Here is a 27,249-nt window from a genome sequence, read left to right as displayed (position 1 = left end):
ATATTCAGTCTAGAGATGTCCCACACTGATAAAGATCTTGCAGATACTAATTCAGTCCTCCACAGTGAGTATGGCCTTCCTTTTGTTCTCTCTCTTCTTATTCTAAAGGGAGATTCTGTGAGAGGAACCAGTAAAGAGCTTCATTGGCTCCCCAGGTCATTGAGTTCTCCAGACTGTTATCTTTTCTGAGAGAGAAAACTGAAGTAGAAAAACAGTTGGGACTCTGACTTACAAAATGAGATTGAGTATGATAGTCATTCATTGTATGTATTCATGTAAATCATACATATCACTTAAATATGTAATATCACCTTAAATATGTAATTTTAAAATAAATTGCTCATATTTCAATATGGTTGGAGAAATGTCTGGGATAAGAAAAATAAGTTTTAAAGATGTATTTATTATGTATATAGTATATGTATGCATGCAGGCCAGAAATGGGCACAAGATCCCATTACAGATGGCTGTGAGCCACCATGTAATTGCTGAGAATTGAACTCAAGATCTCTGCAAGAGCCGCCAGTACTTTTAACCACTGAGCCATCTCTCCAATTCAAGAATAGTAAGCTTTAAAATGGTTTTCTTCTTAAACCAAGACCAAACTAAAACATGTGTGTGTGTTGTTTGTGTGTATGTATATATGTATGTGTAACTCTAAAAGGTTAAAAAAAAGAACCAAAAGGTAAGGGTGAAAGTGGACAACTGGATGGCTATTCTCACTCCTTTGAGTTCAACCCCATCCTAGGTGCTTTGGAGAAATATGGGAAGAGCAAGAGATAGAACCATGCATGGCTGAGCTGAGATGCCACTAAGACAACTGAGCACATGTTCTCTCATTCCTCTTACTTTGCATTTGCACACACTTTTAATTTAGCAAAGTACCCTCATATCCAAGTACAAATTACATGTTTGCAAAACATTTGGCATCAATAATTGCTATCTCTACGCACAGACTCTCTTTAGAGCTTCAGAGTCCCTGGAGTGGTTGACTTCCACTATATTCACATAGGCTCCTTGGGTATTTATCTCTCGTTCTTGTGTATTTCTTTCCCTGGCTGTTTAAGTTCTGAAATGGACTGAGCTATTAAAACACATCCCTGGTCATTTGATTTCTGTGAGGGCTGGCCAGGGTGAATCTGAATACTGCAGGGGAGGTTATGAAATGCTAGACTCAGAGAGTTCATTTGCTGAGGGGAGGGCAGGTGAGTGGGGCCAGAGTCCATGTGAGTCTTTTATTGTTTAAAGCATCTTATTAAGTCATAAATGCCCCAGATGAATATGGATGTGATGGGCACGGGCTAAATGAAGAAATAAAAATAAATTGTGCATTGGTTGGCCTTGCCTTTAGACTATATGTTCTGTATTTTAATACTGTCCTATTAAAAAAATAACTAGCAAGCATCTCCAGAGCAGAGGCATGAAGATATTATCAACTTGAGTATCATGCCACCTTAATTGTATCTTCCCTGGACAGATGCAAACACTGAGCTACTGGCAGGGAAGAGAAGGAGGCCAGTTCATCTTTTTGTGTATCTGTGAGTGCTGTTGGATGGTCTCTCCCACAGCCAGCCTTATCAAGAAAGGTCAGAAGAGTGAAGTATACTGATACAGAAATTTTACAGCCTGGAGATATCTTGGCTGCTGGTTAGAGAATGGAAGATGAATGTACTTTCTGGCAAGCCAAAAATGCCGTGAATAGCATCTGTCACAGTCCACCACTTATAAGTCTGAGCTGCTGAATGCAAGATGACAAGAAGGAATCACTAGAACATAAATATGTTGCAGAATGAAATGGCAAAAAAGGTGGAAGGTCTTAGTGGTGGGAGCCATGATGAGGGAAATGTGCTGTCCCAAGCAAGGAACCAAAACCCACAACTGGTCATTGAGTGCTTGAGAATCCACAGTGGGGTTCTCCTCTCCATCCTTCCCCTACATTTCCCTTTGCAGTCCTTCTCAGCCAAGGAATTTCCACTTCTGACCTCATGGATGAAGTATTAAATGACCGAGGTGTAGAGAGCTATAATGAAAGAGTTGGGATTATCTCCAAAATCATAGAGTTTTAGGAACTCTGTTTTCCCTTTCAGATTGACCCATTCTCTTGGCAATATATGAAAGAAATAAAAGCAAAGCAAACAACCCCCAAGCCAGGATATGAATAAAAATCATTACCTCCCCAAACTTGGCAGCTTTTAGATCCTGCAGGAGTAAATTTTAAGGACCCTCTTAGAACAGTTGAAAATAACGAGACTTATGGGAAACTCTAAACCACAAGAACAGAAAGGGCAACAAGGAGAGAACATATGTGTTCTTGGTTGAAACAATAAATACAATGAAAATACTTGTTTTCAGGACATTTATGCAGAACAGGAATGACATAAGGACTCATTTTCTGGACACTAACTCATCTTGACCCGACTGAATAATGACAACTTAATGGATCCAACTGTTGTTTTTCCCAACTGTTAGGTTCATTTGCAACTTACCAGGCAACTCTCACTTTGCAAATGCTCAGTCCTAACTTACTTTCAGCAAAGTTTCACCTGGAAGTAAGTTGGCACAATAGGGACAGGACGGAGAGCAAAGCACCCTAGCAAGAGGATTCCTTCACTCCTCAGCGGGTTCAGCAGAATACTACGTGAGTTTGGTTTCTGAGAGTTCATGTATGCAGGCGAAGAAATGCTTTCTACTAGTTAGTTATAGATGACACCAAAGGAAGGTTCAGTAGCCTTCAGTTTCCTGAGCTCTCTCACTTTATATAATAATTCTGTAAAGTGGTGGTTGTGGAGCTGGTGAAATGGCTTGGTAAGCAAAGGTACTTGCCACCAATCCTGACAACCTGAGTTCAAGCCACTGGACCAACTTTGTGGAAGGATATAACTAACTCCCCTAACCACACATATGTGTGTGGCTTGTATCCACCTACATAAATGCATATACACAATAAACAAATGTAGTAGGAAAATTAAAACATTATGTGCCAATACAATATTCTTCTTTATAGGTATTAATTAGATTTTGTTGTATGGCTATAAGTATTCTAGGGGTACATTAGCATCATTAAGGAAGTGTTATAAGGGTTACTGTGGAATCAAAAATGTTCATGTATGTGGATTATTTGCAACTCCATGGGGCATTGGAGATTGGGATAAATTTGACTGTCATCCCAGAGGCACCAGACCACTCTTCCCATCTGCAGGCTGCCCAGTCCACACTGGCCTCCTAGTTTTCATGGACACTTATGGACTGGTCAGTCTCTCTTGGTAATTTCAACAACTGGGACCAAGGCTTTTCTCCATGATTGTAAGAAGAATAAAGGGCAGGGGTAGAAAGGGCCCTGAGGGCTCTAACAGGGAAGTGTCAAGAAAGCAAAACATTTGCTTCAATTCTTTTTATCTGTCCAAACTGAGCACCAGGCACTGAGAATTGGGAGGAGCCTCCAATGGTTTAGTTTACTTGCAACAGTGCTCACTCTACAGTCCCTTTCTTACATCAACTTTTCTTTTTCCCATGATCTGGAGGCAGAGGCTACAGTGTCAGGGCAGTGTTCTTGTTTTTTATATGCAAATAAATCACTTGATTATATTTTTTGTCCTTATGTTATCATGAATATTTCAAATGAATTTTATATGGTTCATATTTATGGCTTGGGAGCTATTTCACTTTTTGGCTCACTGCCGTCTCATCTGCATATACCATATCTCAGCTGATGTTGATTGGTCTCATTTACATATTCATTATGCTCCTCTTTTCAAAGATATTTTGTTATAAACTGGCTTTTCTTCCCCCTCCAGTGTTATAATAGCACGTAGATGTGTTTTTAAATTGTACTCATTTCCATACATAATTTTTCTGGTTCCCATAAATCACCACATTGTCACCTACCCCCCCCCCACACTCTATTCAGCATAATCTTCACACTTTATACCAAGCTGACATATGGCTCCAAAGTAATTAAAAACAATGTAAACAGTTTACACTGCACTTTGCAAAGCCACTTCACATTGCAGTGAATTTAACGATTTCCGTGTTCTCCCAGTAAGTTCCAAAGCAATGAAGAGCTGGGAGGCTTGAGATAAGGCTGTTGAAGGCTACAGTACAAACAGTGGTCCTGTCATCTTCAATGGAGAAGCTTCCATTTTACCCATAAGATTCTTCTGCTAACTGCTTATTAAAATAGAGCTGATGAGTTTGGGCAATTCAGGCTGGTAAAGTCAGGAGATGGGGAGGGGAATGGAGGAGGGTTCATGATCAGATGTGGGGGGGAGCCAGAAGATATAGCCAGCTGACCATGAGAATGAACGGACATCTGCAACTGATGAAGATGGGGATCTGGGGGGATCTCCAGGATGTGACAGAGACCTGGGATAAGGGAGGCACCCAAGCATCAATGGGGATGACCTTAGCTGTGACTAATAGCATTGGGGCTAATGATCCTAAAGAAGGTACCGCCTATAGCCAGGCAGGAACCACAGTGGAGTGATAGAGACATCAACTCACCCACAAAAGTGTTAACCCAAATTTTATCCTTTCTTCAAGAAATACAGGGATGAAGAATGGAGCAGAGACCGAGGGAATAGCCAACCAATCAATATCTGGCCCAACTTGATACCCATCCTATTGGTAAGCACCAATCCCTGACACTATTAACGATACTCTGTTATGCTTGCAGACAAGAGTCTAGCATGGCTAGCCTCTGAGAGGCTCCACTCAGTATCTGACTCAGACAAATGTAGATACCTACAGCCAAACAGTGGATGAAGCCTAGAGACTCTTATAAAAGAGTAAATAGAAGGACTGAGGGCACCAAAGAGGATTGGAATGCCACAGAAAGATAACAGAGTCAACTAACTTGGACCCTTAGGGGTTTCAGAGAGTGAACCACCAACCAAAGAGCATACATGAGCTGGACCTAGGCCTCTCTGCATATATGTAGCAGATATGCAGCTTGGCCTTCATGCGGGTTCCAAACAAATGGAGCAGGGGTATTTTAATTAGGGTTTTACTGCTGTGAAGAAACACTATGACCAAGGCAACTCTTTTTTTTTTTTTTTTTTTTTTCTGAGACAGGGTTTCTCTGTGTAGCCCTGGCTGTCCTGGAACTCACTCTGTAGACCAGGCTGGCCTCGAACTCAGAAATCCGCCTGCCTCTGCCTCCCAAGTGCTGGGATTAAAGGCGTGCGCCACCACCGCCCGGCGGCAACTCTTATGAGAGACAATATTTAATTGGGTCTGGCTTATAGGTTCAAAGGTTCAGTTCATTATCATCAAGGCAGGATGCATGGCAGCAACCAGACAAGCATGTGCTGGAGAGAAGGAGTTGAGAGTTCGACATCTTGATCGGAAGGCAGCCAGGAGAAGACTGTTTTCTAGGCAGCTAGGATGAGCTTAAAGCCCACACTCACAGTGACACACTTCCTCCAAGAAGGCCACACCTCTAAATAGTGTCACTCTATGGGCCAACCATATTCAAACAGGGTTATCACAAAAGCTATTGCCTGCCCTTGGGATATGTTCTTCTAGCTGGGCTGCCTTGTCTGGCCTCAGTGGAAGAGGATGTGCCTAGCCCCTCAGAGACTTGATGTGCCAGAGTTGGGGGATATGAAACAGGTGGATGTCCTTTTAGAGGAGAAGGAGAGGGAGAGATGGAGGGAAGAATTGTGGAAGGAGATGACCGGGAGAGGGGCAGTGAGTGAAATGTAAAGTGAATAAATAAAAAATAAAATAAAAAATAAAATAAAGGGCTGGGATAATGGACCAGGAAGATTCATCTGCAAGGGTTAGGTTGGATACTAATTTTCCTTTCTGTTTGGATGGGAAAAGGCACAAAGCTTTTGTAATTTTAACAAGAGGAAGAGATGAGGCTCCAAACCCATCAACAGATATAGAGATTAGATAGTTATGATGCTTGACAGCATTATTAGGAGATGTCACTAACAGTTTTATAGCTGATGGGTGCTTAGATGCTTGTATAGTACGGGGGCAGATACAAGGGGTGAAGGAAATAAAGATACGTGACCTCAGACTCTGCACAATCTAGTTAATTCCCTGAGCGTGAACCATGTTTCATTTGGGAGTGTCCTAGTGATTATTCAGTGTTACCTTGGACAGAAAATTGGATCTCTGTAGATCTGTTTTCTAATCTGCGGAATGGCACTAATGGTGAAGCCTACTGCCTGTGGGACAGAGAAGGAGGATGAAAACCATAGCTCTTAACATTTTCTCCCATGCTGTCCCTGTCCACTGGTGTGCTTTGTGCTACCCACCATAGTGCAGCAACAAGAACAAGAGTTTCTGAATTGATATCTGATGTGTCGTTTCTTATACTTGCTCTTATGCACACATATATCCTTCCTTTATCCCATCCTACACTTGTGCTTTACCAGTATCTTTACATAGCAAGGTAGGCCCCTAACAACAGGAGACAGTCCTGCTTTGAAGAGGTAAGCATGTTCTACTTGTCTCTGCCAGCCCTTGTTCAGTACATCCATTCAGTGTCATAGAGCCTGCCATGAGACTTTGGTGCATGTTATTCCTTCTGACTGGAACATACTTTCTAGTCTGTTACTTTCATTTAGGTGGCCACTCCTTCTGCTTCAGATTTCCACACCGATGTCATTTCCCTAGAGCCTTGTCCCAGAAAGGTTCTCCTTAGCCTTTTCGATAGGAAAAACTATTATAAACACTCTCTACTTACACATTCTGAAATCACTGCTCTCTGTAGTGACTATCACTGTGGAATTTTACATTTACTTATATGACATTCTTTTAAAAATAATTTCTTTAACTGTATATTTAAGTGTATTGGTGAGAGGATATCAGATTCCCTGGAACTAGAGTTACAGATAGTTATATGCTGCCATGTGAGTTCTGGAATTGAACTGGGGTCCTCTGGAAGAGTGGCCAATGCTCTGAACCACCAAACCATCTCCTCAGTCCAACATTTAATTTCTAATTATACTATTGGAATACAAATTGTAGAAGCACAAGGATGTGTTTGTCTTATTTTTATGCAGCGTTGAATTTATGTTGCACAAAGTTAGATACATACAATAAAAATACCATAAGCACAGACATAAAAATGAGTGAACAAACATAATCAGTATAAGGTGGCAAGAGAAGACTTCTAAATATGAACAGAATATACAAAATAGTATAGATGGTTGTGGCCAATAGTGAAGGAGTCAGTAAGCAGATGGGCATGAAAATCTATTGTGACACAGGTAATTACAAAGTCACAATTAAAATATAGTCCAAGATTTTAAGAAATACATAATCAGTGATATGATCATTGCTAGACTTTTTTGCTCTGAGAAGCAGAAGAGAATAAACTCTCAACAGGTTTAAGGATAAGAAGGGAATTTAATGGTTCATTTAACTTGATGGTCAGAGAGGAAGAATGGGTTTAGGAGAAGCTTTATTCAGGTTCTAGTGTACTTAGGAGCTAGGCTCTCTGAGTTTTCCCTTCCATTACATTAGTTTTGTTCTTATCTACACCTCTGGTGGATAGATGGTGATAACTGCTTCTTTATTTTTGTTGAGTTCTATTCCCGAAAAAAGAGTTGATCTTTTAATTGCTCAATCCCATAAAAGTCTCAAAACGTACAATGACTTGCCCCTATTGCTGAACCAATTCTCCAGCAGCCATGGAAACTAAGAGAACATGATGCTCAAACTGCTGCCACCTCAATTATGAACTCATCTTTAGAGCTGGAAATGTTGCCCACACCCACATGTACTTCGTATGAGGGAGAAAAGAGCCACAAAACAAAACTGAAGCTGGTGCCTCAGTGCTTCAGGAACGGATGGGATAGGAGTGATTCATCACTGCTGATGGTTGGGTAAACAAAGCCTACAGAGAAAATTAGCCCTCTCATGTAAAAGAGCAAAGTCAGCAAGGTCACTGTGGCCCATGTGGTTGGGAAAGGCTTCTGGAAGTGAACTGAGACCTGAAAGATGGCAGGAGTTATCCTAGCAGGAGTTTCTTAGCAGTCTCATCACAGCTATTCTCACTGTAGTTAACATTCACTGAGGACTTAAGCCTGCTGTACTCATCAGGTTTTCCCTATCCTCCCCTAAGCCATTTGATCTGGCAGTTGTAGTTATTATTTGAGACCTTCGATAGAATAATTATATACCTCTGGAGAATTTGTAGTCAAATAGTAAGTAGGTGTAGGTGAAGGGGTAGCTGAAAGGGAAAAAGGCAGGGTGACAGGAGAGGCTGGTCTATCATGGTGCTTCTGATGGGAGGAGAGGACAATGCATGGTGAGGAAGGCATTCAACAGAATGTATTTCCTTTTCCTCCTTTTAATAAGAATAGAAGTGAACTTGGTCATAAGCAGAGTGAATTAAAGAGATTTGTGGAGAGGGAGGCATGTGGCTTCATCTAAAGCCAGTACTTATTAAATTTAGGAAATGGATTAAAAAGTAAAGGAAGGACTCACTTGAAAAGGAAGGATCAAGAAAGAAGATGCTAGCTTAGCAGTGCCCAGAACAGAATGTGAGATGATGGAAGGAGGGCGAGCCTGGAGACTAAGGGGAGCCACCTGGCTTTTCATTTGTATTATTGCTATGTCAACTTCCTTTGACCAGCTCTCTAACCATAAGATGGTCTGTCTGATACTGAGTGTCCTGTAAGGGGCCAACCATCTTTGCCTGATTAAGTTTTATAAGGTGCATTGTTTGTGGTCACCATTATTTCTGTTTATGTCCAAGAAGAAGGGTTTGGGGGGTGGACCCAGGATTATCCTATAGTCATCGAGTATATTCCATGTCATTGTCAGGGCATTGGATACTCTACTAAGGAGCACCAATCTACTTCAGACCAAACCCCTCGAACTCTATGGTTTTCATGTTATTCTTTGTTCAGATGAGTGCCTGCCCTTGTGGTCAAAATCTTTATCAGGTAAAGACACTGGAAGACAGAACATTTTAAATTTATCTCTCATCTAATAAGACAATGATGGTCTCCTTCAAAACTCCTTTTCTGAAACACAGTCAAGAAAGTAAAGGTCTTAAAGAATATTTCAAAGTTACATAGTCAGTTTATATAAAAACTAGTAATCAACTAGGACTCTGACCACTATCTTGCAAGCAGGTAGTTAACTGTGGAAACATAGCACTTTGTGTCCCCTTTGATAATAGATTACTTTCTCTTTTCCCCAGATATCATCAAGAAATAGCATAAAAGTAGGTGAAAAAACTAAGTGGAGAATTCCAACAGCTACCAGAAGAAGCATATAAGCTGGAGAGTGACTTTCACTGAATATTCCCCTTTCTGACCACTCAGTACATCCATGAGTATACTTACTGGCATGGAAGTTTTGAACCTCACTTGTGCCACTGTGAAGAACATTTTGGAGGGAACTTCCAAAATCCTGGGAGAAGGGGCCAGAGGCCTTCAAAGAAAGGGTATGTTTCTTGAGGTGTGTAAGGTATCACTTTGGGTTTACTGCTGCACTCTGCTTCCAGAAAATCCTATTTGGAGCCAACTCTAAATTAAACTACAACAATAAAAAGGTGGTGTTCCTTATATTTTCTATATAGGAAACTTCTGTCAGTCCTGAAAATGTTCTTAGTACTTTTAAGTGTTTGCATATCAGTGACCCTTGCTTGCATGCATGATGTGGGAACCAGAGGCCTAAAGAGTGCTGAGAACACACATGTTCAGCCTTGCTTTTGATTCAAAGCCAACTAGAACTAGTAGAAACATTCATTTGAGAGAAAAAAAGCTGTAAACAGAATAAAAGGAAGGATTTAGTTTATGAAATATCTACTCACAGGGCTCTGGAGAGCAACTCTTTCTAGCCATAAAAGTGACTAAATGCTTATTGTGACCCTTTATATTCTAAGGGAATTAGCAATTGTTCTTAATTATCATTTCATAGGGAGCATGACAGAGAAAGGAAACAGGAAAATATGTAAAAGATGTTGGACAAATCAGATGACTTCTAAATGCAGTCCTTCCCATGGAAAAGATGTTCCAGGACATGTCGATAATCACAGAATCTATAGGTATTCAAGTATTACATACTAGTACTGTAGGTTTTTTTTTATATAACATGAATAATCTTTTCATATGTTCCTGCATAAATCAACTCTATCTTACTTGCAATATCTATTGCAATGCCAACCTATATAAATAGTTGTAATGTATTAGTTATGGAATAACAACGAGTATTACACACACACACACACACACACTCCAAAACATTTTTTCAAATATGTTTAATCCATGCTTTCTTGAATCTGATGATAAGGGATTCTTGATAAAGAGTCCTTTATAGAATCTTTATAGAACCTTTATAGAACACCTTTATAGAACACATGTTGGACATGATCCAAGGTTACTTTCCATAGTCCCATTGAGACATCCACAGAGTGGCATCAGATACCTACATTTTCTCCAGGTCCCCAAATCCAGAAAATGATCCTTTTGGGATGACTCGAAGCTTGGTGAGCACAAACCTCCTGAAAAGAGAGTTTGTATAAAGCATTACAATCTACTCAACCTTGAGCAATTGAGTGTGATATGAATCACATTAGGGAACAGTCAACACACATGCAGTGCTTGCCATAATAATAAGGGTTGAAATTGTTCCCCCTCCTCACAGAATAGTGCTAGCCCAAGTTCTCTTTGTATAATGAGATGAACACAAGAGGTAAGGATCAGCCATGAGATTCTGTGTAAAGCCCCTTCTATTTCCTATATCTGCTACAATCTCATTGTCCTTTTAGGTCATATTAAACTGACCTTGCATCCCATTCCTATGGGGTGGGAGTGGGGAAATGAAAGCAGAAGAAAGCTTCCTCCTGCTCTCACAGTTCACCACAGTGAGCTCACCTGGCAATCCGCCTGATACCACAGGTGAGCTCTCCAAGATCCCTTCCATCTACACTCCATCTTTTCCTCTCTCTCCTGGGAAACCATTACATCAAACATCACCTTTTCTTTCTATCTATTTCTTGCTTTTATTTCCCCTCTTCTGCTGAATTCTGCTATTGATATAAAAACACATCATCATTTCTCCCATTTATAAAGTTTTCTCTCTTAGTGTCAGCCACCTTCAGTTTTTGACATTTCCTTTGTTTGAAATATCAGTCTCATTCCTGTTAAAGAACAACTTTTCTTGGCTCCTGTTCCACACCCCATTCAGGAAAAAATTCATATTATTTGCAGTGGCATTCAGAACCCAGAAGGAACTTCCTGTTTTCTGTTCCCTAGCTCCTCCAACTTCTTTTTCCTCCAAAGTTTCATAAACAGCCTAATTAATAGCAAGAATTTACAATGCATGTTTTAGATACTATTTTCAGATTCATCCTCATGGATCTACCTACATATCTTTTGTCTGGTGCCAGTATCTTCCATTCTCTCAAAATTCACTTTCTCAGCTAGTTTTTTTTTCTGACCTCTCTATGTAAAATGACAGTCCCCTGACATATCCCCTGGTCTCCTTTCCTGATTAAAATCTTCTTTGTGTTACTTTAGTATGTTATACAATCTGTGTACATTATGTGCATGTTCATATAATTGTCTTCCTGGGATTTTCTTCTGAGCCATCACTTCACCAGGTCCCTGGCACATTACAGCTCTCTTTACATAGGTTTTAGGAACACTAGCACCTGACAGGAGAGCAAAGCAATGAATCTCGGGAAATTCTCCAAGCCACAGTGCTTGCTTTCTATTCCTGGCCACAGGCTAACTCTCATGGATAGTGTGGGTTTGGAATTTTCAGACATTTCTGTAGCTGCAAGAGAGGTACACAGAACTTTTTATCTTCCTTCGCTTGAGCTTGACTATGCCATGCTCCTGCTCTGTGATGAGAACCCATGGAAGAACACTGTCATGATGCTTTGCTCCAGAGGCCTTACTCTTCTGTCTCACACCAACTCAACTTCTGTGCTTCTAGTAACAAACTTGATTTCTAAGATTCCAAGGACCATGACTGCATTAAGTGGTTAAAAGTTATTGAAATAATAAAAGGCTTTTTAAAAAAATTGTAAACATTATTATAAAAATTGGAAAATCAAACCAAACCAAACCAAGCCAAACCAAGCAAACTCAAAGTCACCAACCAGACCTGAAGTCTGTACATTTCAATGAACTTCTATGTGGTTGAACAGTCATTTGGAATGGAAGCTATGTAGGTTCACACTGGATTTTGAACTTTGCTATTGAATGTATTTTTATAAACTTTTACAGTTTTAAAAGTTTTTCAAAAGATCAATTTTCATTTTCTCCAGAAATAAATCACAACACATATCATCTAAACATGAATAGCTGTGCTTGCACAAAAGTGTCAAAAAATTTCAAAAACCTAATGTAGGAAACTTAATCCCAGATGTTATTGTGAGCAATGGTGTGTGCAGCCCAGAATTTGAAGATAGAGCAATATGTTTGCCCCAGAGGATTTCCAGATTTGGTTACCAAGGAATTTGTATATGGCTGCCAAACTGGTCCATGAAATAGCAGAGGATAAATGCACTCCTTTCTTCCTCCCTTTTTCCAATTTTTCCCTCTGTTTTTCTTCTTCCTTCTCACAACCTTGTCTCTCACTCTGAATTAATTTTTCCTTAATTTTATATGCATTCCAGGAAGAAATGTACAGAAAATAGAGACCAGTACATTTCCAATGAAATAACACCCAGAAAAAAGACCATAATTTGTGAAAGCTATAAACCCTCAGATTCAGAAATCTCAAGCTGGCTCAGAAAAAGGAACCAAATTTTATGATTAGAGATCTGAGCATGAAAACCATGGATCTATAAGGTAAAATATTCTTAAAGCACACAGACAGAAAAAGACAAAATATCTTCAAAGAAAAAATTTTAAAAAATTAAAAACAACTTTAACAGTATTAGAGAAAAGTAATTGCTAATTTAGAATTATATGACTAGAAAATCTGAGGGTAAAATTCAGATGTGAGGGTAAAATAAAATACTTATAGATAAATTTAATTAGACACTAAAAATTTTTAGCAGAATAATTTCTTTAGATTATAAAATTTAATTCAGTAGGAAGACAGGTATATACATGTGTGCATATGTGCGCACGCACACACACACAGACACACACAGACACACACACACACACACACACACACACACACACACACACAATGGAGAAACAGAAATTAGTACCCCTCATTGACTAAGGAATACATAGTGGTCAGAAAACCCACCAAGTCAATAAAGATTGCTTAAAAATATTGATCCTGTACTAGGTCACAAAGCAAATTAGTCTAAAAAGGAATAGCTTTCTTTGGCAAAAATGGAATTACTAAGTCACTTAGAAATCAGTTGTAAGATAATGAATTTCTTTCCTTCAGCACACATACACTCATAAAAACAATTAAAACAAACAAAATATCAGCACTCCTTTAAATCATACATGGGTCAAAGAAGAAATTACAAATATAAGAAAAATTTGAGTAATATAAGAAAATACAATATAAAAAGTTATGTTGCTACATACACACACATAAACTTTTAGCTTTAATTATAGTAGAATGGGGAACAAAAAGATGGAAAATTCATGAATTAAGCATACAACATAAGAAACTAGTAGACGAACTGAATTGTTGAACAGGAAAATCACAAGGCTGTGCTTCCACTTTCCATTCCTGGTTAGAATTTTAAGTGAAACTAGAAAGCAATATGATTAAAAAACACTGACATGATTATTGCTATTGATTGTCAGCATAACAAGATCAAAAATTACATAGAAGGACACCCCCAATATGTCTGTGAGAGAATCCACATTGTGTTATTTGGTATGAGAAGACCTAACCTAAACATTGGTGTTAGCATTTCATGGGCTGGGGTACTAGACTGACTAAAAAGTAGCAAGCTAACCAAGCACTAGAATTGCTTTCTGACTTCTTACTGTGAATATGATATAGCAAGTTGCCTCAAGATCATGCCACCTCAAGATTCACTGATACTATAGTGGATGCCTTAGTCCGTGTTGTATTGCTGTAAAGAGACATCATGACCATGACAACTCTTACAAAAAGAAGGCTTTGACTGGGGCTGGCTTACAATTTCAGAGGGTTATGAAGTGAAAATTTCTGGTTTCTTTGAAGACTTAGGTTATGACATTTGATATTTTTCTGGAAACTGTCTTATGAGAGGATGTTTTGCTGAAGCAAACACATGAGTAGATATTTTGCTGAGAACAGATGCATGGTGTTTTTCTGGAAGCTTCCTGGAAAAAGGTCATGTGACATTTTGCTGGAGTGGATTCTTGAGTGGATACATAAAGTTTTGAAAGGGTATAAATATAACCCAACAGACAGTGGCATTGGTTTGCCTTGATAATGTCTCATCTCTGTTCGCCTTTGTTGACACTTACTGACAATGCTGTAGTATTGGTTCACCTTGCCTTCTTCACTGATCATTTGTCATGACATTGTAGAAAGAAATGAAACAAAGAACTTCCTGTGATATTCCAGTGGCTTCTTGCCACTTCCCAGGACTAGTGCCAATTGACAGAGCCTTGGGTCTTTTTTCTGGAGTGAACTGGCATTGCTGATTAGAGAATGGTGTTTGGGAGTGGATTGAGCTACCACTACTGATTTGTTTGAACTGAACTGTTGATTCCTGACAATAAAGATTGGAATCACCCAAAAGAACTATTTCTAAATAGGTCTATGTCCCCCCTTTGCCCTATTAACCTTTTCTTTTAACTACCTCTGGTGGGTAGTGGGCTAGAAGGGAGATTAAAGCATTGAAGAAGTCTTATTAAAGTAGATTAAAAAAAAAAACCAAAGCCTGTATACAGCCTTAGTTTATTACCATGGCAGGAAGCATGGTGGTATGCAGGCAGACATGTTGCTACAGAAATAACTGAGAATTCTACATCTGGATCCATAGGCGGCAGGAAGAGAGAGACTCAGGGCTTGGCATAGGCTTTTTGAAAATCCCAAAGCCCATGCCCAATGACATACTTCCTCCTTTCAAACAGTGCAACACCATGGTGACTATTCAAATCTATGAGCCTACGGAGGCCAGTCTCATTCAAACAATCACTGTCAACCATTCCTTCAAACTCTATGCTGAATACGCCTTTCTTCCCTTACATTGCTTTTGTTCTGGTATTTGGTCACAGCAGAGAGACAACGAATCATTAAAAATACAATTCATGCAATGAGAGACTGTTAATAGAGAAGTCTGGGGAAGGTGAAACACAGAGGAGACATTGGGACTTGATAAAAAGTCCTTGAATTAGAGTAATTTGATTTATGAATTTTATATTTCATGATTATGTAAAAGTCATAAATATGCTGTGACTAGAAACTGTAATCCTAACTTCACATTTTGCTTTCTTGCTGGTTAGCATTATTAGCAACAAAAGCAAGCCACAGCCACAGCCACAGAAGCCATCAGGATGGGGGAGGAGACAACAGACACTTTATAGCATTTGCTCCTGGGAATCATTTGGTAATTGATTTTAGGCTACATCACACCATCATTGATGCCAAAAGCCATGAATGCTCAAGTGCTTTTATATACGATATATAGTGTGTGCATCTGGCTTATTTATGTACTGCATACTACATGAACCATCTCTAGGCTACTCATATCTAATACACAATAACTACTTATACTGTATTGTTTGCTAAACATGACAAGAAGAGCTTTGTATAGGTTTAGCATTGAAAATATTTTTGATTCATGGTTGGTTTGGTCTGTGGATACAGATGGCTGACTATTATGAATTGGCACTGCTTTTCTGGATATAAATATTCAAAAAATTGCATTAGTTTTCATCACATTGTCATTAAATAGGCTTTGGTTAAATGACTTTGTCCAATTTCAGGCCATTGCAAGTATTCCAGCATGTTCAAGGCAGGACAGCCTAAGCTGTTATGTTCGTTAACTTAAGTGTGATGATTTTTTAAGTTGAAGATAGATTTCTACAAAATATCTGATTATGTTTTTTCTTCCTCCCAGATTCTTTCTACCTCCCCAAATAAATTTTTAATTTTCAATATGGTCAACTTAAAAATGGATTTATTCAGATGTGAGTCAAGAAGTATCTGTATTAATAAAATTTAATTTTAATCTATATAAAGTTTTTATTCTATATTTTTGAGGTTAAGGTTTTCTCTCCTTTTTTGCTAAAATTGACAAGGATATTTTTGTAGTATTTAGAGTTTAATGTAGTGTCGTAATCTCATAATTCTAGGGGCTGAAGAAATGATTCATCAGTTAAGGGCACTGGCTGCTCCTCCTGAGCACTTGGGCTTAATTTCCAGCACTCATGTGCTGGTTCACAACCATCTGTAACTCCAACTCCAGCAGAGATGATGCCTTCTTCTGGCCTCTGCAGGAACCATGCACACAAGTGCTATATAGGCATACATGAAGGTCAAACACCTACACCCATAAAATAAAAATAAATAAAATTTAAAACCCTCATAATTCTATCATTTATGACAATTATTAAATATCTATATTCGAATGTTTATTGAAGATAATTGAATTACTAACACTGTAAGTTCCATTACCATACAAAGTTTGTCTTAATCAGAAATGTCTGATAATTTATTATGACTTTGTTACTCTAATTCTATCCAACTAATTTCAAAGGTGTGGGAAGATTTCTGCTAAGAGCAAAAATAAAATTGTTATTGTTGGTAAAATTTCATTTTAGGAATAAAGAATATAAAACTAAAAGAATAGCTTTAAAATATATTGCAGCATTTAAGTTAGTCTTTAGAGAATTAAACAGAAAAACAATGCAAAGAAGTAAAAGCAGCAATAAAGTGAAACTGAGAATAGAAAAAACTGACAAAACCAGAAACTCACTCTGTGGAAAGAGTAATAGTGTATAAATAAAATGTGTTCATACTGCACAGAATGCACACGCACGTTCACACACACACACCCCACTCACACACCACACACTCACATACACTCATACACACTAACACACATATCCCCACACAAACTCATACACACACACACTAAACACACACATATCACACTCACACACACCACTCACACACCCCCCACACTCATACATATCACACTCATACACACACATATCATACTAACACACACCACACTCACATATACCAAACTCATATGCACTCACATACATAAATACACTCACACACATTAAGACACACTCACACACACTCACGTACACAGACACTAACATACAGAGACACTAACATATACATGCAGTCTCACCTTCCCACTCACCACATTCATACACATTCACACATACCATACTCATACACACTCACATACACAAATGCAGTCACACACACATACACACACTCACAAACACTAACACAAACACTAACACACACTAACACACACACTCACATACACAGACACTAATATTCACGCAGTCTCACACATACACACACACTAACACACACAGTCACAAACAGACTCATCCACACACAGGGACAGGGATGGAGTCGATTATAAATACTACAGATATTATAGACTTTAAATAAGAGAACTCTAAGAATGTTTTTTAATAACAGATCTTTTTAAAAATCAAGCAGCACAGAAATTTTTCATAAAAACAGAATTAGAAAAATTGTCTCAGATAGATAGATACTAGATAGCTTGATAGTTACAAACAAATCAGATTGATAGTTTAAAAACTTTCCACCAAAATATTGTATTGTGCCTTTTTAAGAAAATAGGAAAATTCTAATTTTGCATAAACTATCCAAGACACCACCATAGTAAGAAAAAAAATGCCCTTCACCAATCTTATAAGACTAGCGTAAACTGGAAGCAAAATTAGACAGGGACATAGTAAAAGATTGAAAAATTTTAAGAAAATCTTATTAGTATAAGTATATAGCCTGAAATAACAGCAGTACTCTATGTGCCTTACAGTGTAAATAAATAATAACTCATTATCAAATTGGGTTTTCCCAGAATTCAAAAATTGGTATATATTATAAAACTCTGTCACATAAAATTGGGTATTAACAGAGAGAAAAAGTCTAATTTCTTTAATAGGCATAGAAAATGTGTTTGATGAAGCTGATGTGAATTGTGAAAAAATCTTTTTTAAAAATGTGTTCTTTTTTCATAATATCTTGGACTACAGTTTCCCCTTCCTCTACCCTTCCCAGTTCCTTCTTCCACCTCAACCCTCCTCCAGATCCACTCCTCCATTTACCTTCAGAGAAAAGGAGGCCTCCAAGAGAAAGAGGAATATTTTATCAAAAAAGTGTAAAATCTGTGAAATGTTCTCATCTTTGCAGCAGATCAGATCATCAGAATGCCTAAGGAGGGGCAGTTGTGATATTTTGCTTCTTGGTATTACTATGGAAGTGGGAGGCAGGGTCAGAGCTGAGGGAAGGGTTCACTCTCCATGGGTTCCAAGGCTACTGAACACTTTCCCCTTTTTCCTCTTTGATGAGACATCTTTGGGATTTGGAAGCATAAAGAACCATGTTTTCAATGATAGTTGTCTTCAGACCTGTTGGCTTCACCACAGCAGAATAATGAAGCCTTCATTTCAAAATTTATAGAGATGCTGACATAATTGAAAAAATGAGAATATCCCGGACTAGAATAAGCACAGCATTTACCACTGTAACAAGAGGTAAGGCAGTGACCAGCACTGTCTCTAAAGTATCCTATATTTTAACAAAGAACCAAAAAAAAGGTGATCAAATATTAACACCTGGCCAGGCTGACTGATATTTGATGGACATTTTTATGTCATTTGTATTTGAAATATTTCATGATCAACTTTGGAAGACTGAAAATTTTTTCTAGGCTGTATCCCAAGTATCTTTTATATATAAATTTGTTTGTTTTAGAGCAGAACTCAACCTGCCTTTGGGGTAGCACATTTACCTTACTCTGTTAGGGGCAGAATACACACAAAAGATTTCTGCAAGCATGCACAAGATGCTCTAAAAAGAAAATGTTCTTAATTACCTTATAAGCTACTCAGTGTTTTTCCTGTGATAAATGGGGTAGGTAGGCTCTACTTTTTTTTTTTTTTTTACTCCCATGTTGGAAGCTCTAGGATTTCCTTGAACTCTGTCTCTGATCACATTAATACATATCTTGGGAAGAACATTCACCCTTGGCCAAGTTTAATTTTCCTTTCTGGCTTGAAGGAGACTGTTTTAAGAGATTCCATAAAGAGCTTCTTGGCAGCCCAGAAAACAGCCAATATTCATTTTGAGAAATCTGCCCTTTATTGATGGCCCAAGTGTAAATGACGCTAGGCTCAATGTTCTTTGAATTTCACAGGAGTTTAACATTTGAAGTGAGAACAGCTTGGCAAAGGATGCACAGGGAAGGGATTGATCATCATTCTGACCCTGTAATGCCGCAGGCTTTCATGCTTCACAACTCTTTAGGCCAATTCCCACCCCAATGAGCTTTCTGAGCATGGTTTTAGGGACACCATGTAAAGAGGAAGATAAAACTAAGCAAACAGTTCAAAATAGAAGGAAAGACAGTGCAAGTAACAGGAATGAACTATTTTCTATGATCCAGCAGATAACCAGATTGATTTTAAAGTAACATGGAAATCTAATTGGTTATATTTCTGTTGTTATCCATAAGTCTTACACTCATGTGCTGAGTAGGAATAGAGGTTTAATATGTTACTTGACTCATGAATCAATAAATGGATAAAAGGATAATAGAGAAATAGATGCATAGATGATATATAGTAGAGTGTATGTGTGGAAGTATAGACATACATGCTAGGTATGAATATGGAGGTCAGAGGGCAAGCTCAAATGTCAGTTTTCATTTTCTACCTTGTGTGTACAAGATTTTTTCTTGTTTGTGTTATACATGCCAGACCAGATGACCCATGAACTCCTGAGGACTCTTGCATCTCACTATGTCACCTCACTACAGGGGTGCTGAGGCTACAGTGGCACTACAATGGCCAGATTGATGTGGGCTCTTGGAATATCAACTTGAGTCCTCATATTTGTAAAGCAAAATGTTTACCACTGAAACTTCTCCTGAGCTTTCACCTTAAACTTTTTAAATAAAAATCTATTATGCTTTTGTATGAATACCAACTCCCTAGAATAATAAGGTATTTGCAAACACCCTGTTACTAAGTATGGAATGCTGCCTTCTGTAAAACATGTGGGAACAGGTCTGGCCAACATTTGTTCATCAATTGCCTTCAGGTTGTGTGAGGAAATATAAATAGTTAGATGTAGGCTTCATTATCTCCCAGGGAGGACTCTGAAGAGAAGTATTGATGTTCTTTGATATCTCTTCAAGGTATTGAATCTGTTCAAGCCATCTGAGGGAGGTAACAGGAAAACCATTTAAGGCAGTTAACATGTGCTTCCTGTTACTTGAGGGGTAGAGGGATAAAGGAGCTAGATCATGACCTAGCCGTGATACAAAGTGGATAGCTACTTTAGGGGGATGACGTTTCTGGACCACAGAAAATTGGAAAAAGCTGAGTTTTCCCATGAGGTAGACCTTGGCCTGACAGAATGGAGATGCTTACCATGAAAAAGTAGCCTTTTCTGTACATTGGATTAGTATCAGACATGAGGCTGTGAGTGGTGGATGCCTGGGGGGCTCTTCAGTGTCAGAAGACAGCTGAGCCCACAGCAGCTCCCTGAGAACAGTAACTGATGTCTGGATCCTTGCCACACCCTGAGGGCCACCAAGCCACTGGTGATATAATTGAATTCCTTTCCTTCTAATTTTTCTCCTACCATAGCACAACTCACTTGAGATCAGAAACTATAGCAACCGGAGGAGGAAGTAACTTCTTTGCCAGTTTTTTATTTCCAAGCTTGTAGTAGGACCATGTAGTAGAAAACACCAACAACCAGAAACCAAAACCAAAAGTGGTGCTTTTAGATTCAAGCAGTAAAGTTTTAACATTAATGATGGCACTAGGTTTTTATTTTGTTTACATTAGTGGGATAGCAATGCTGTCTGCCTTTAGCTTCATCAGAAAATAAGAAAATAAGAAGCAAAAGAATTTGTCTGTGTGTTGATTTCTGGGTTATTGACAACCCCCTCCTGAAAAGATACATTTAATTAAGTTTTTGAGACAAGGTCTCTCTCTCTCTCCCTCTCCCTCTCCCTCTCCCTCTCCCTCTCCCCCCTCCCCCTCCCCCTCCCCCTCCCCCTCCCCCTCCCCCTCCCCCTCCCCCTCCCCCTCCCCCTCCCCCTCCCCCTCTCTCTCTCTCTCTCTCTCTCTCTCCCTCTCTCCCTCCAAGGCCTTGGTTGCCCTGTGTGGGGCAGAAATCTCACGGGCGGGGGGAAGGGAGGGAGTCCAGCGACAGAGTCTCAGGGCGGTCCAGCACCAGGGCTTCCTGCGCCGCCAGCAGAGGATCCCACATTCACGCAGCTGTCGGTGGGCTGGCCGGCGGCTGCATCGGCAAGGTTTCAGGGTTCCAAAAGCTGGGAATCAGGCGGAGAGACCATGGACACGTGGAGTCCGGTTTTCCAAAGCTTTTATTGTTCATGGCATGGTGAATGGATGCAGGTGTTGTGCGCTTCCCCCCACCAAAAGCCAGGGGAGACCAGTCTTATAGGGAAGGGAGAAAGGGGAGGGAATAACTTAATTAGCTACGCCCCTGGCCTTTTGATAATTCATTAATATTTAAATCTCTGGAGGTAGAGACTTGTTAATCACGCCCTCTACCTGTCCTACGTGACTGAAAGTAACAGGTTAAATGGAGTTACCTCGTCCAAGGCCCAACAGCCCTGGAATTCACTATGTAGACCAGGTTGTCCTCAAAGTTACAGGGATCTAACTGCCTTTTCCTCTGCAGTGCAGGAATCAGACATATACCATTATGTCTAGCTAAAACCCATTTTCTAGTCATCCCAGAAAGCCCCATGTGTGGGAGAAACAGTATTCTGAAGTTGAGCAGAAGAATGAATGGGAAAGAACGATTGTTTCTTGTATTAGTGTTCTCTGGAGGAATCTTCTCTAATGATGGCTGCTCAAGCATCTGATTCAAGCATTTTCTCAGAGCTGCTCTGAGTCTGACATCCTTTTACTTCCATTTTTGTGACCTTATCTCAACAACTGTGCTATTTGACAGCAGGCATGATGACATTTCTATCTATCCTGCCTGAATATATCTCCTCTGTCACACAACCTCCCAGCAAGGCTGGAAGCCCTCTCCTCTCCTTTGTTTACACTGACCAGTAACAGGGTTGCCCTGACCGTCATATTTGATCTTCAGTTATCTTTTCTTTTCTTGCTTGAGAGCATGAAACCTGTTCTCTAAGTCATTTATATATGAATGTTTTGGTTAGAAAAGTACAGTGGTGAAGAGAAAGGCTAACAGGCAAAGAAGTCTGAATCCCATTCTTCGTGTACTATACACAGAATATAAGTCCCAGCAGTAAATTATAAGGTTAGACCAGGTAAGTTTACAATATGATTATGCAATGGGATTATATTCATGCTCTTCTTATTTTAGTCTTCTTATAAAGTAAAAGAAACAATTTTGTGTTAACCATCTATCACAGAAAGAATCAATTCTAAGGCATGACAGAATACGATTTCATTTACTGTACCAAAGTCGGAATGTTTTCCTTTCTATCTCCCTGCCATCACTCAGGCCACAGCCTCAGTGCATCATCTGTAGCCTTGGCTAGGAGCTATGCTACCTCCTGTCTGGTATGTTGTATCTAGTCTGTCTCATCTATCATATTTAGGCAGCTGCTCCTAAACACTGTTTGCCATACCTTCTTCCACCCAAAGAAAGATGTAACAAAAACCAAGAAGCTAGAAGAATGCCAATGTCCCATTCATTCTTTTCACCACTGCCTCTGTGAATCCAGGTTCAATGATCACATTCTGTTTCTTGTTTGCTTTAATCCACACCCAATAACATGTTTTTACAATGAAAACTGTAACATTTCCTGTAATAGTTTCTGTGTATAAATTCATCTCTCATTGAACTTTTACCACTTATTGGCTTGAGCTGTATTTGTTCTAAAATAGCATCAACCTAGCTCCTATAACTCCAGACATCTGGATCTCAGGAACTTCTGAGGAACCTAAATGGCTTAGTCAGTGTCTTATGTATTATAAGTCTGGATAAATGGTGGAAGATGTGGCTGATGGTTATACTGGCAATTGTTTTACCAGCTGACTATCTCATATTCTAAACTGTAAAAGTTTCTAGACCCCTAAAAGCTAGTCTGACTACACTGATCAGTTATCTCTGAAATAGCATTTAGAACAATTTTGAATTATGAAGGAGTTGAGCTTTTTAGGAAATTTAATACAGATATGCTAAAAATATACAAAGTATTTTTATGATATGGCAGAAATGTTTGCTTAAAGTAAAAAAAAAATGTATATTATTGGTCCAAGAATGGAATCCAGGCCAAGACATGTTTTTTTTTTTCAGTCTAGACAATATTTTAAAGAAATTTGAGTTGGTTGCCAGCACTTCCAATTGTGAGATTTCATCAAAAATGGAAGACTTATGACTTTTCATGAGGACACAGAAGATGTAGTGTGACCGGGCTGCAGTCTAAATAATTATGGGTGGATGGCACTGCATAAATGACACCTTACACTGCCATGAGCTGTTGTTTGGTGAGTATTTGCTGATATCTGCTATGTGATTTTAAAACATTGAGTTTTGGATTTCTGGTGGCTGAAAAGCTGTATTCTGTATGAGCCAGAATCCTTCAGAGGCAGTGATTGTTAATCCAGGTCACATAGTTTTATCCTCTGATGGAAATATTTACATGCTACCTATGACTGAGCTTCAACCCTGGAAGGATCTTGGCTATCAGTCATCCTTAGTTTAAAAGCTTGCTGGGGGGCTTGAATGCCTGGTAAAGTTGAGAACACCTGCTCAAAATGAAATAAAGAATAGGCAGCAAGCTGCTCTGGCTGGTTGTTAAGGAGTTGGCAGAAGCTGGGAACATGATGGGGTCAGTTTCACTAAGCTCCCATTATCTCTGTTCTGCTTTTCTTTCAAAATGCAGTTAAGGAACAGTATAAAGTGTTCTTGACAACTCGAGAATAAGAACCTCCAGTTAACACACTACTGGAATTGACACACAACTAGCCACATAAATGAATGAGTTTATACACATTACCGTGGATACTTCCTTTGATAAACAGAGCTAGGTTTATGGGTAATGGGGTCAGCATCATGATGTAGAGGACTCTGTTAGATGTGATACTCACTATAGACAACACAATAGAGCAGGACATTTGATAGAAGTAATGTCAGAAGCCAGAAAGGGCAACAGATAATGTCTGTTCAAACTTTTCTACGTTCCCTATTCAGATATTAGACACTGTTTTATGTGTTGGTGACACAGTGGCATAACAACAGCAAACATAACCTAAATTGTATGCCATAAAAAGCTTATGTTCTAACCAGAGGTAAGAGAATGGAGATAAATCTAAATCAGAACAGGAATGGCTAGGAAGCTACAAACATAGGTTCAGTAGGAAAAAATTGAAATATTTCTATATAATTCTATGAATACATACATGGCTAGGGAATGTGAAGGTAAGAGATATCTGCCATTAATTACTTTTAAATTAATTCTGAACATATGGTCCACAATTTCTAACATTCTATGGGAATCTAGTAAGGAAGATACATTTTCTTCCCTAGCAAGACTAACTGTCATATATATATATATATATATATATATATATATATATATATATATATATTCTAATAAGGACGGTGTAGAGAGGTGGATGGCAATTTGGTGTTCTCTGTGTCAGGTGCTATGTTAAATAGTTTACATTAGCTGTTACAAAACTTAAAACCACCTTATGAATGGCTAACTGTATCTCTGGCCACTTACAGATGAAGACACCAAGTTCAGAGTGGTTTGGCAACTGACTAACGCCACAGTAGCAAGTGTTAAATCTGGTTCTCAAATTGAAGTTTGTCCCCGAAGCTAGGTCTACAAGCCTCTGTCTGTAGTGCAGAAGGATGGAGGGTGAGACTTAGGGATGAAGGGTTTGATGCAGGAAAGTGGGTGCACAACAAAGGAAGCTCCCGTGCTTCTTTACAGAGAAGGAATGTGAATCAGAGGGGACAAAAGTGTCCTAAGGCTATAAACATTGAAGAAGACAAGTTAGCCGCAAGAATGTTAAAGGTAAGATTTTTTACCAGAAATTCTTTACAGTGGCATTGTTTAAAAATTTACCCTTTTTAATTTAATGTGTGTAGAAGGCGCATGATCCCCAGGGCATGTGTATGGAGGTTAGAGTACAACTTGTAGAAGTTGGTTCTCTTCTTCCACTATCCGGTACTCTGAGCTTGAACTAGCTCTAAGTCATCAGGCTTGGTGCTTAAGTGCTTTTATTTACTGAGCTATTTCATTGTCCCCAAAGTGATTTCCAGGGAGTTATTTTTATCAAATTAACCCAGACTTGATTTTGTGCTGCTTTGGCTCCTGAGGTTTGATCTGAATAAAATTTAGGACTTCCCTTCATGGAATCTGTCAGAGTGAATGAGCAGAATTCCACTTTAATACCTTACTATTCCTATAGACAAGTGAGATACAATAGCAAACACACTTGGTCTCTGTGCTGTTCTTATGCTCTCCCTAGGTGATGTCAACCTGATTTAACTGTTATTTTTATTGACAACATTTAGCTCACCACACAGTAATGAAAGGCAACTGTCACACAGGTCAATCGGAGATTGTTTCTGCTCACATAGGAGGGGATTAACCCAGGAATCAGCTTTCTTCCCCAGTCCATGACTCTGCTTGATTGACTGTCACAAATGAGATGGGAAGAAAAGCTGGTCATGATTCTGTGAACCAAAGATAGGTTTAGGTCTTTCATAGTGCATTTACAATCAATTTCCATTTCCTATGTAGATGTTTCACACATTTAATCAGAAAGCATATGTGCTGAATAATTTTCTCTTAGTGAACATGTAGAATACAAATGCCAAACACTGAGATGAACTCTGGTAAAGACAAGAGCAAACACATAATGCTACGTAAAATCAATTCAAAGAAAAGCCAAGATTCGGTGTTTAGAATGCAACCCTGTCTCCCAGTTCACTTTGAAGACCAAAAAATATGCTTGAAGAATGACTATTTAGTGGCTTAATCATTGTGATAATCGCCTAACAGTAACTACATATAATTCCTAGAATAATATGTGTGTTGACATCTTAAGATTTCTCTGTGAGGATGAAAATGAAGTATCTTTAAAAATGTTTCTTTGGAATACAGACTGGAGAGGTTTAGCAGAGATCAAGCTAAGTAAGTCTGTCTTGCATCAGAACATGAAGCAGTTACTAAGTACACATAGTTTCTCTAGGTTCTGAGCATGAGCAGACCAGGTCCTGAATAAATAGCTCATACTATACAGGTAACACAGTCTAACTTCTAAAAAGCAATAAAGAGTATATATTTTTTTCTTTGGGACAAGGTCTCATTAGGTAGCCCTGAATGGCCTAGAACTTATATGTAGACCATGCTGACCTCAAACTTACAGAGATCCATCTACCTCTGTCTCCTGAATTCTGGGCTTAAAGGCACAAGTGATTACATCTGGCAAAGTTTGTTTTTTATAGTGCTCAACTGGCAGAAATAAATAGACACAGTTAAACGAAACACAAGGACTTTTCATTTAACAAAATAAAATCTATGTGGTAATCACTATCTTCAGAATGCCTGTTTGTGACAGCTCAGCAAGAGCTCATCTGGGCTACAATGCAGCAGTGCAACAGTAATGCAGCAGTGCAACAGTAATGCAGCAGTCCTAAGATCACACCCAGAAAATATCAAGGAGGGTGTGGCCTGACCTCTGCAAGGCAGAATTATCCACTTTACTTGAAGAAGGAGACTTGCACATGGCTTTTGACAACATCCATTGGTCTTAGCAATAGATGGTCTATTTAAAAGAGGACATTGCACTAACTGGACTGCAGCATGATGTGAGAGGTGAGGTCACTCATGGCAGATGCAGACTCATAGTCTCCTGGAGGCTTTTTTAATACTAAAGGGTATAATGTCTGGTTATAGAGGACTCTGGCCATTTACAGGCCTCTTGGTCTTGACTAAGAGGAAGGGAACTTGGAAAATAAAATAAAAGTAATCAAGTACCCACTGTGGACAGTCATTACTCAGGAGTCTGCCACATGCTGATTTCAGTTCACAGTATAGTGTTGCAATGCAGGGTTAAAAAGTAATAATGTAAACTAAAACTGATGCGTGTGCAGGCATCTGTATTGCTGTATACAGGTATATGTGTGTGTAGCTGTGCGAGTATGTTTGTGTGTGTG

At 39.0% G+C, this 27,249-nt stretch overlaps 1 protein-coding gene across 1 annotated transcript in view; it reads right to left on the bottom strand.

Annotated features, from left to right (window-relative positions):
• The window catches only part of Fshr (follicle stimulating hormone receptor), a 184,097-nt gene that overhangs the window by 88,096 nt on the left and 68,752 nt on the right, over positions 1-27,249 (bottom strand). The window contains exon 2 of the mRNA XM_034514244.2: positions 10,400-10,471. Coding sequence (XP_034370135.1) covers positions 10,400-10,471 — 72 coding nt within the window. The remainder of the gene's footprint in view (positions 1-10,399; positions 10,472-27,249) is intronic.

This window comes from Arvicanthis niloticus, chromosome 11 (assembly GCF_011762505.2).
Source record: "Arvicanthis niloticus isolate mArvNil1 chromosome 11, mArvNil1.pat.X, whole genome shotgun sequence".
Lineage (NCBI taxonomy): Eukaryota > Metazoa > Chordata > Mammalia > Rodentia > Muridae > Arvicanthis > Arvicanthis niloticus.
Note: the sequence above shows the minus strand (reverse complement) of the source record. Positions and strands in the feature narration are given on the sequence as shown.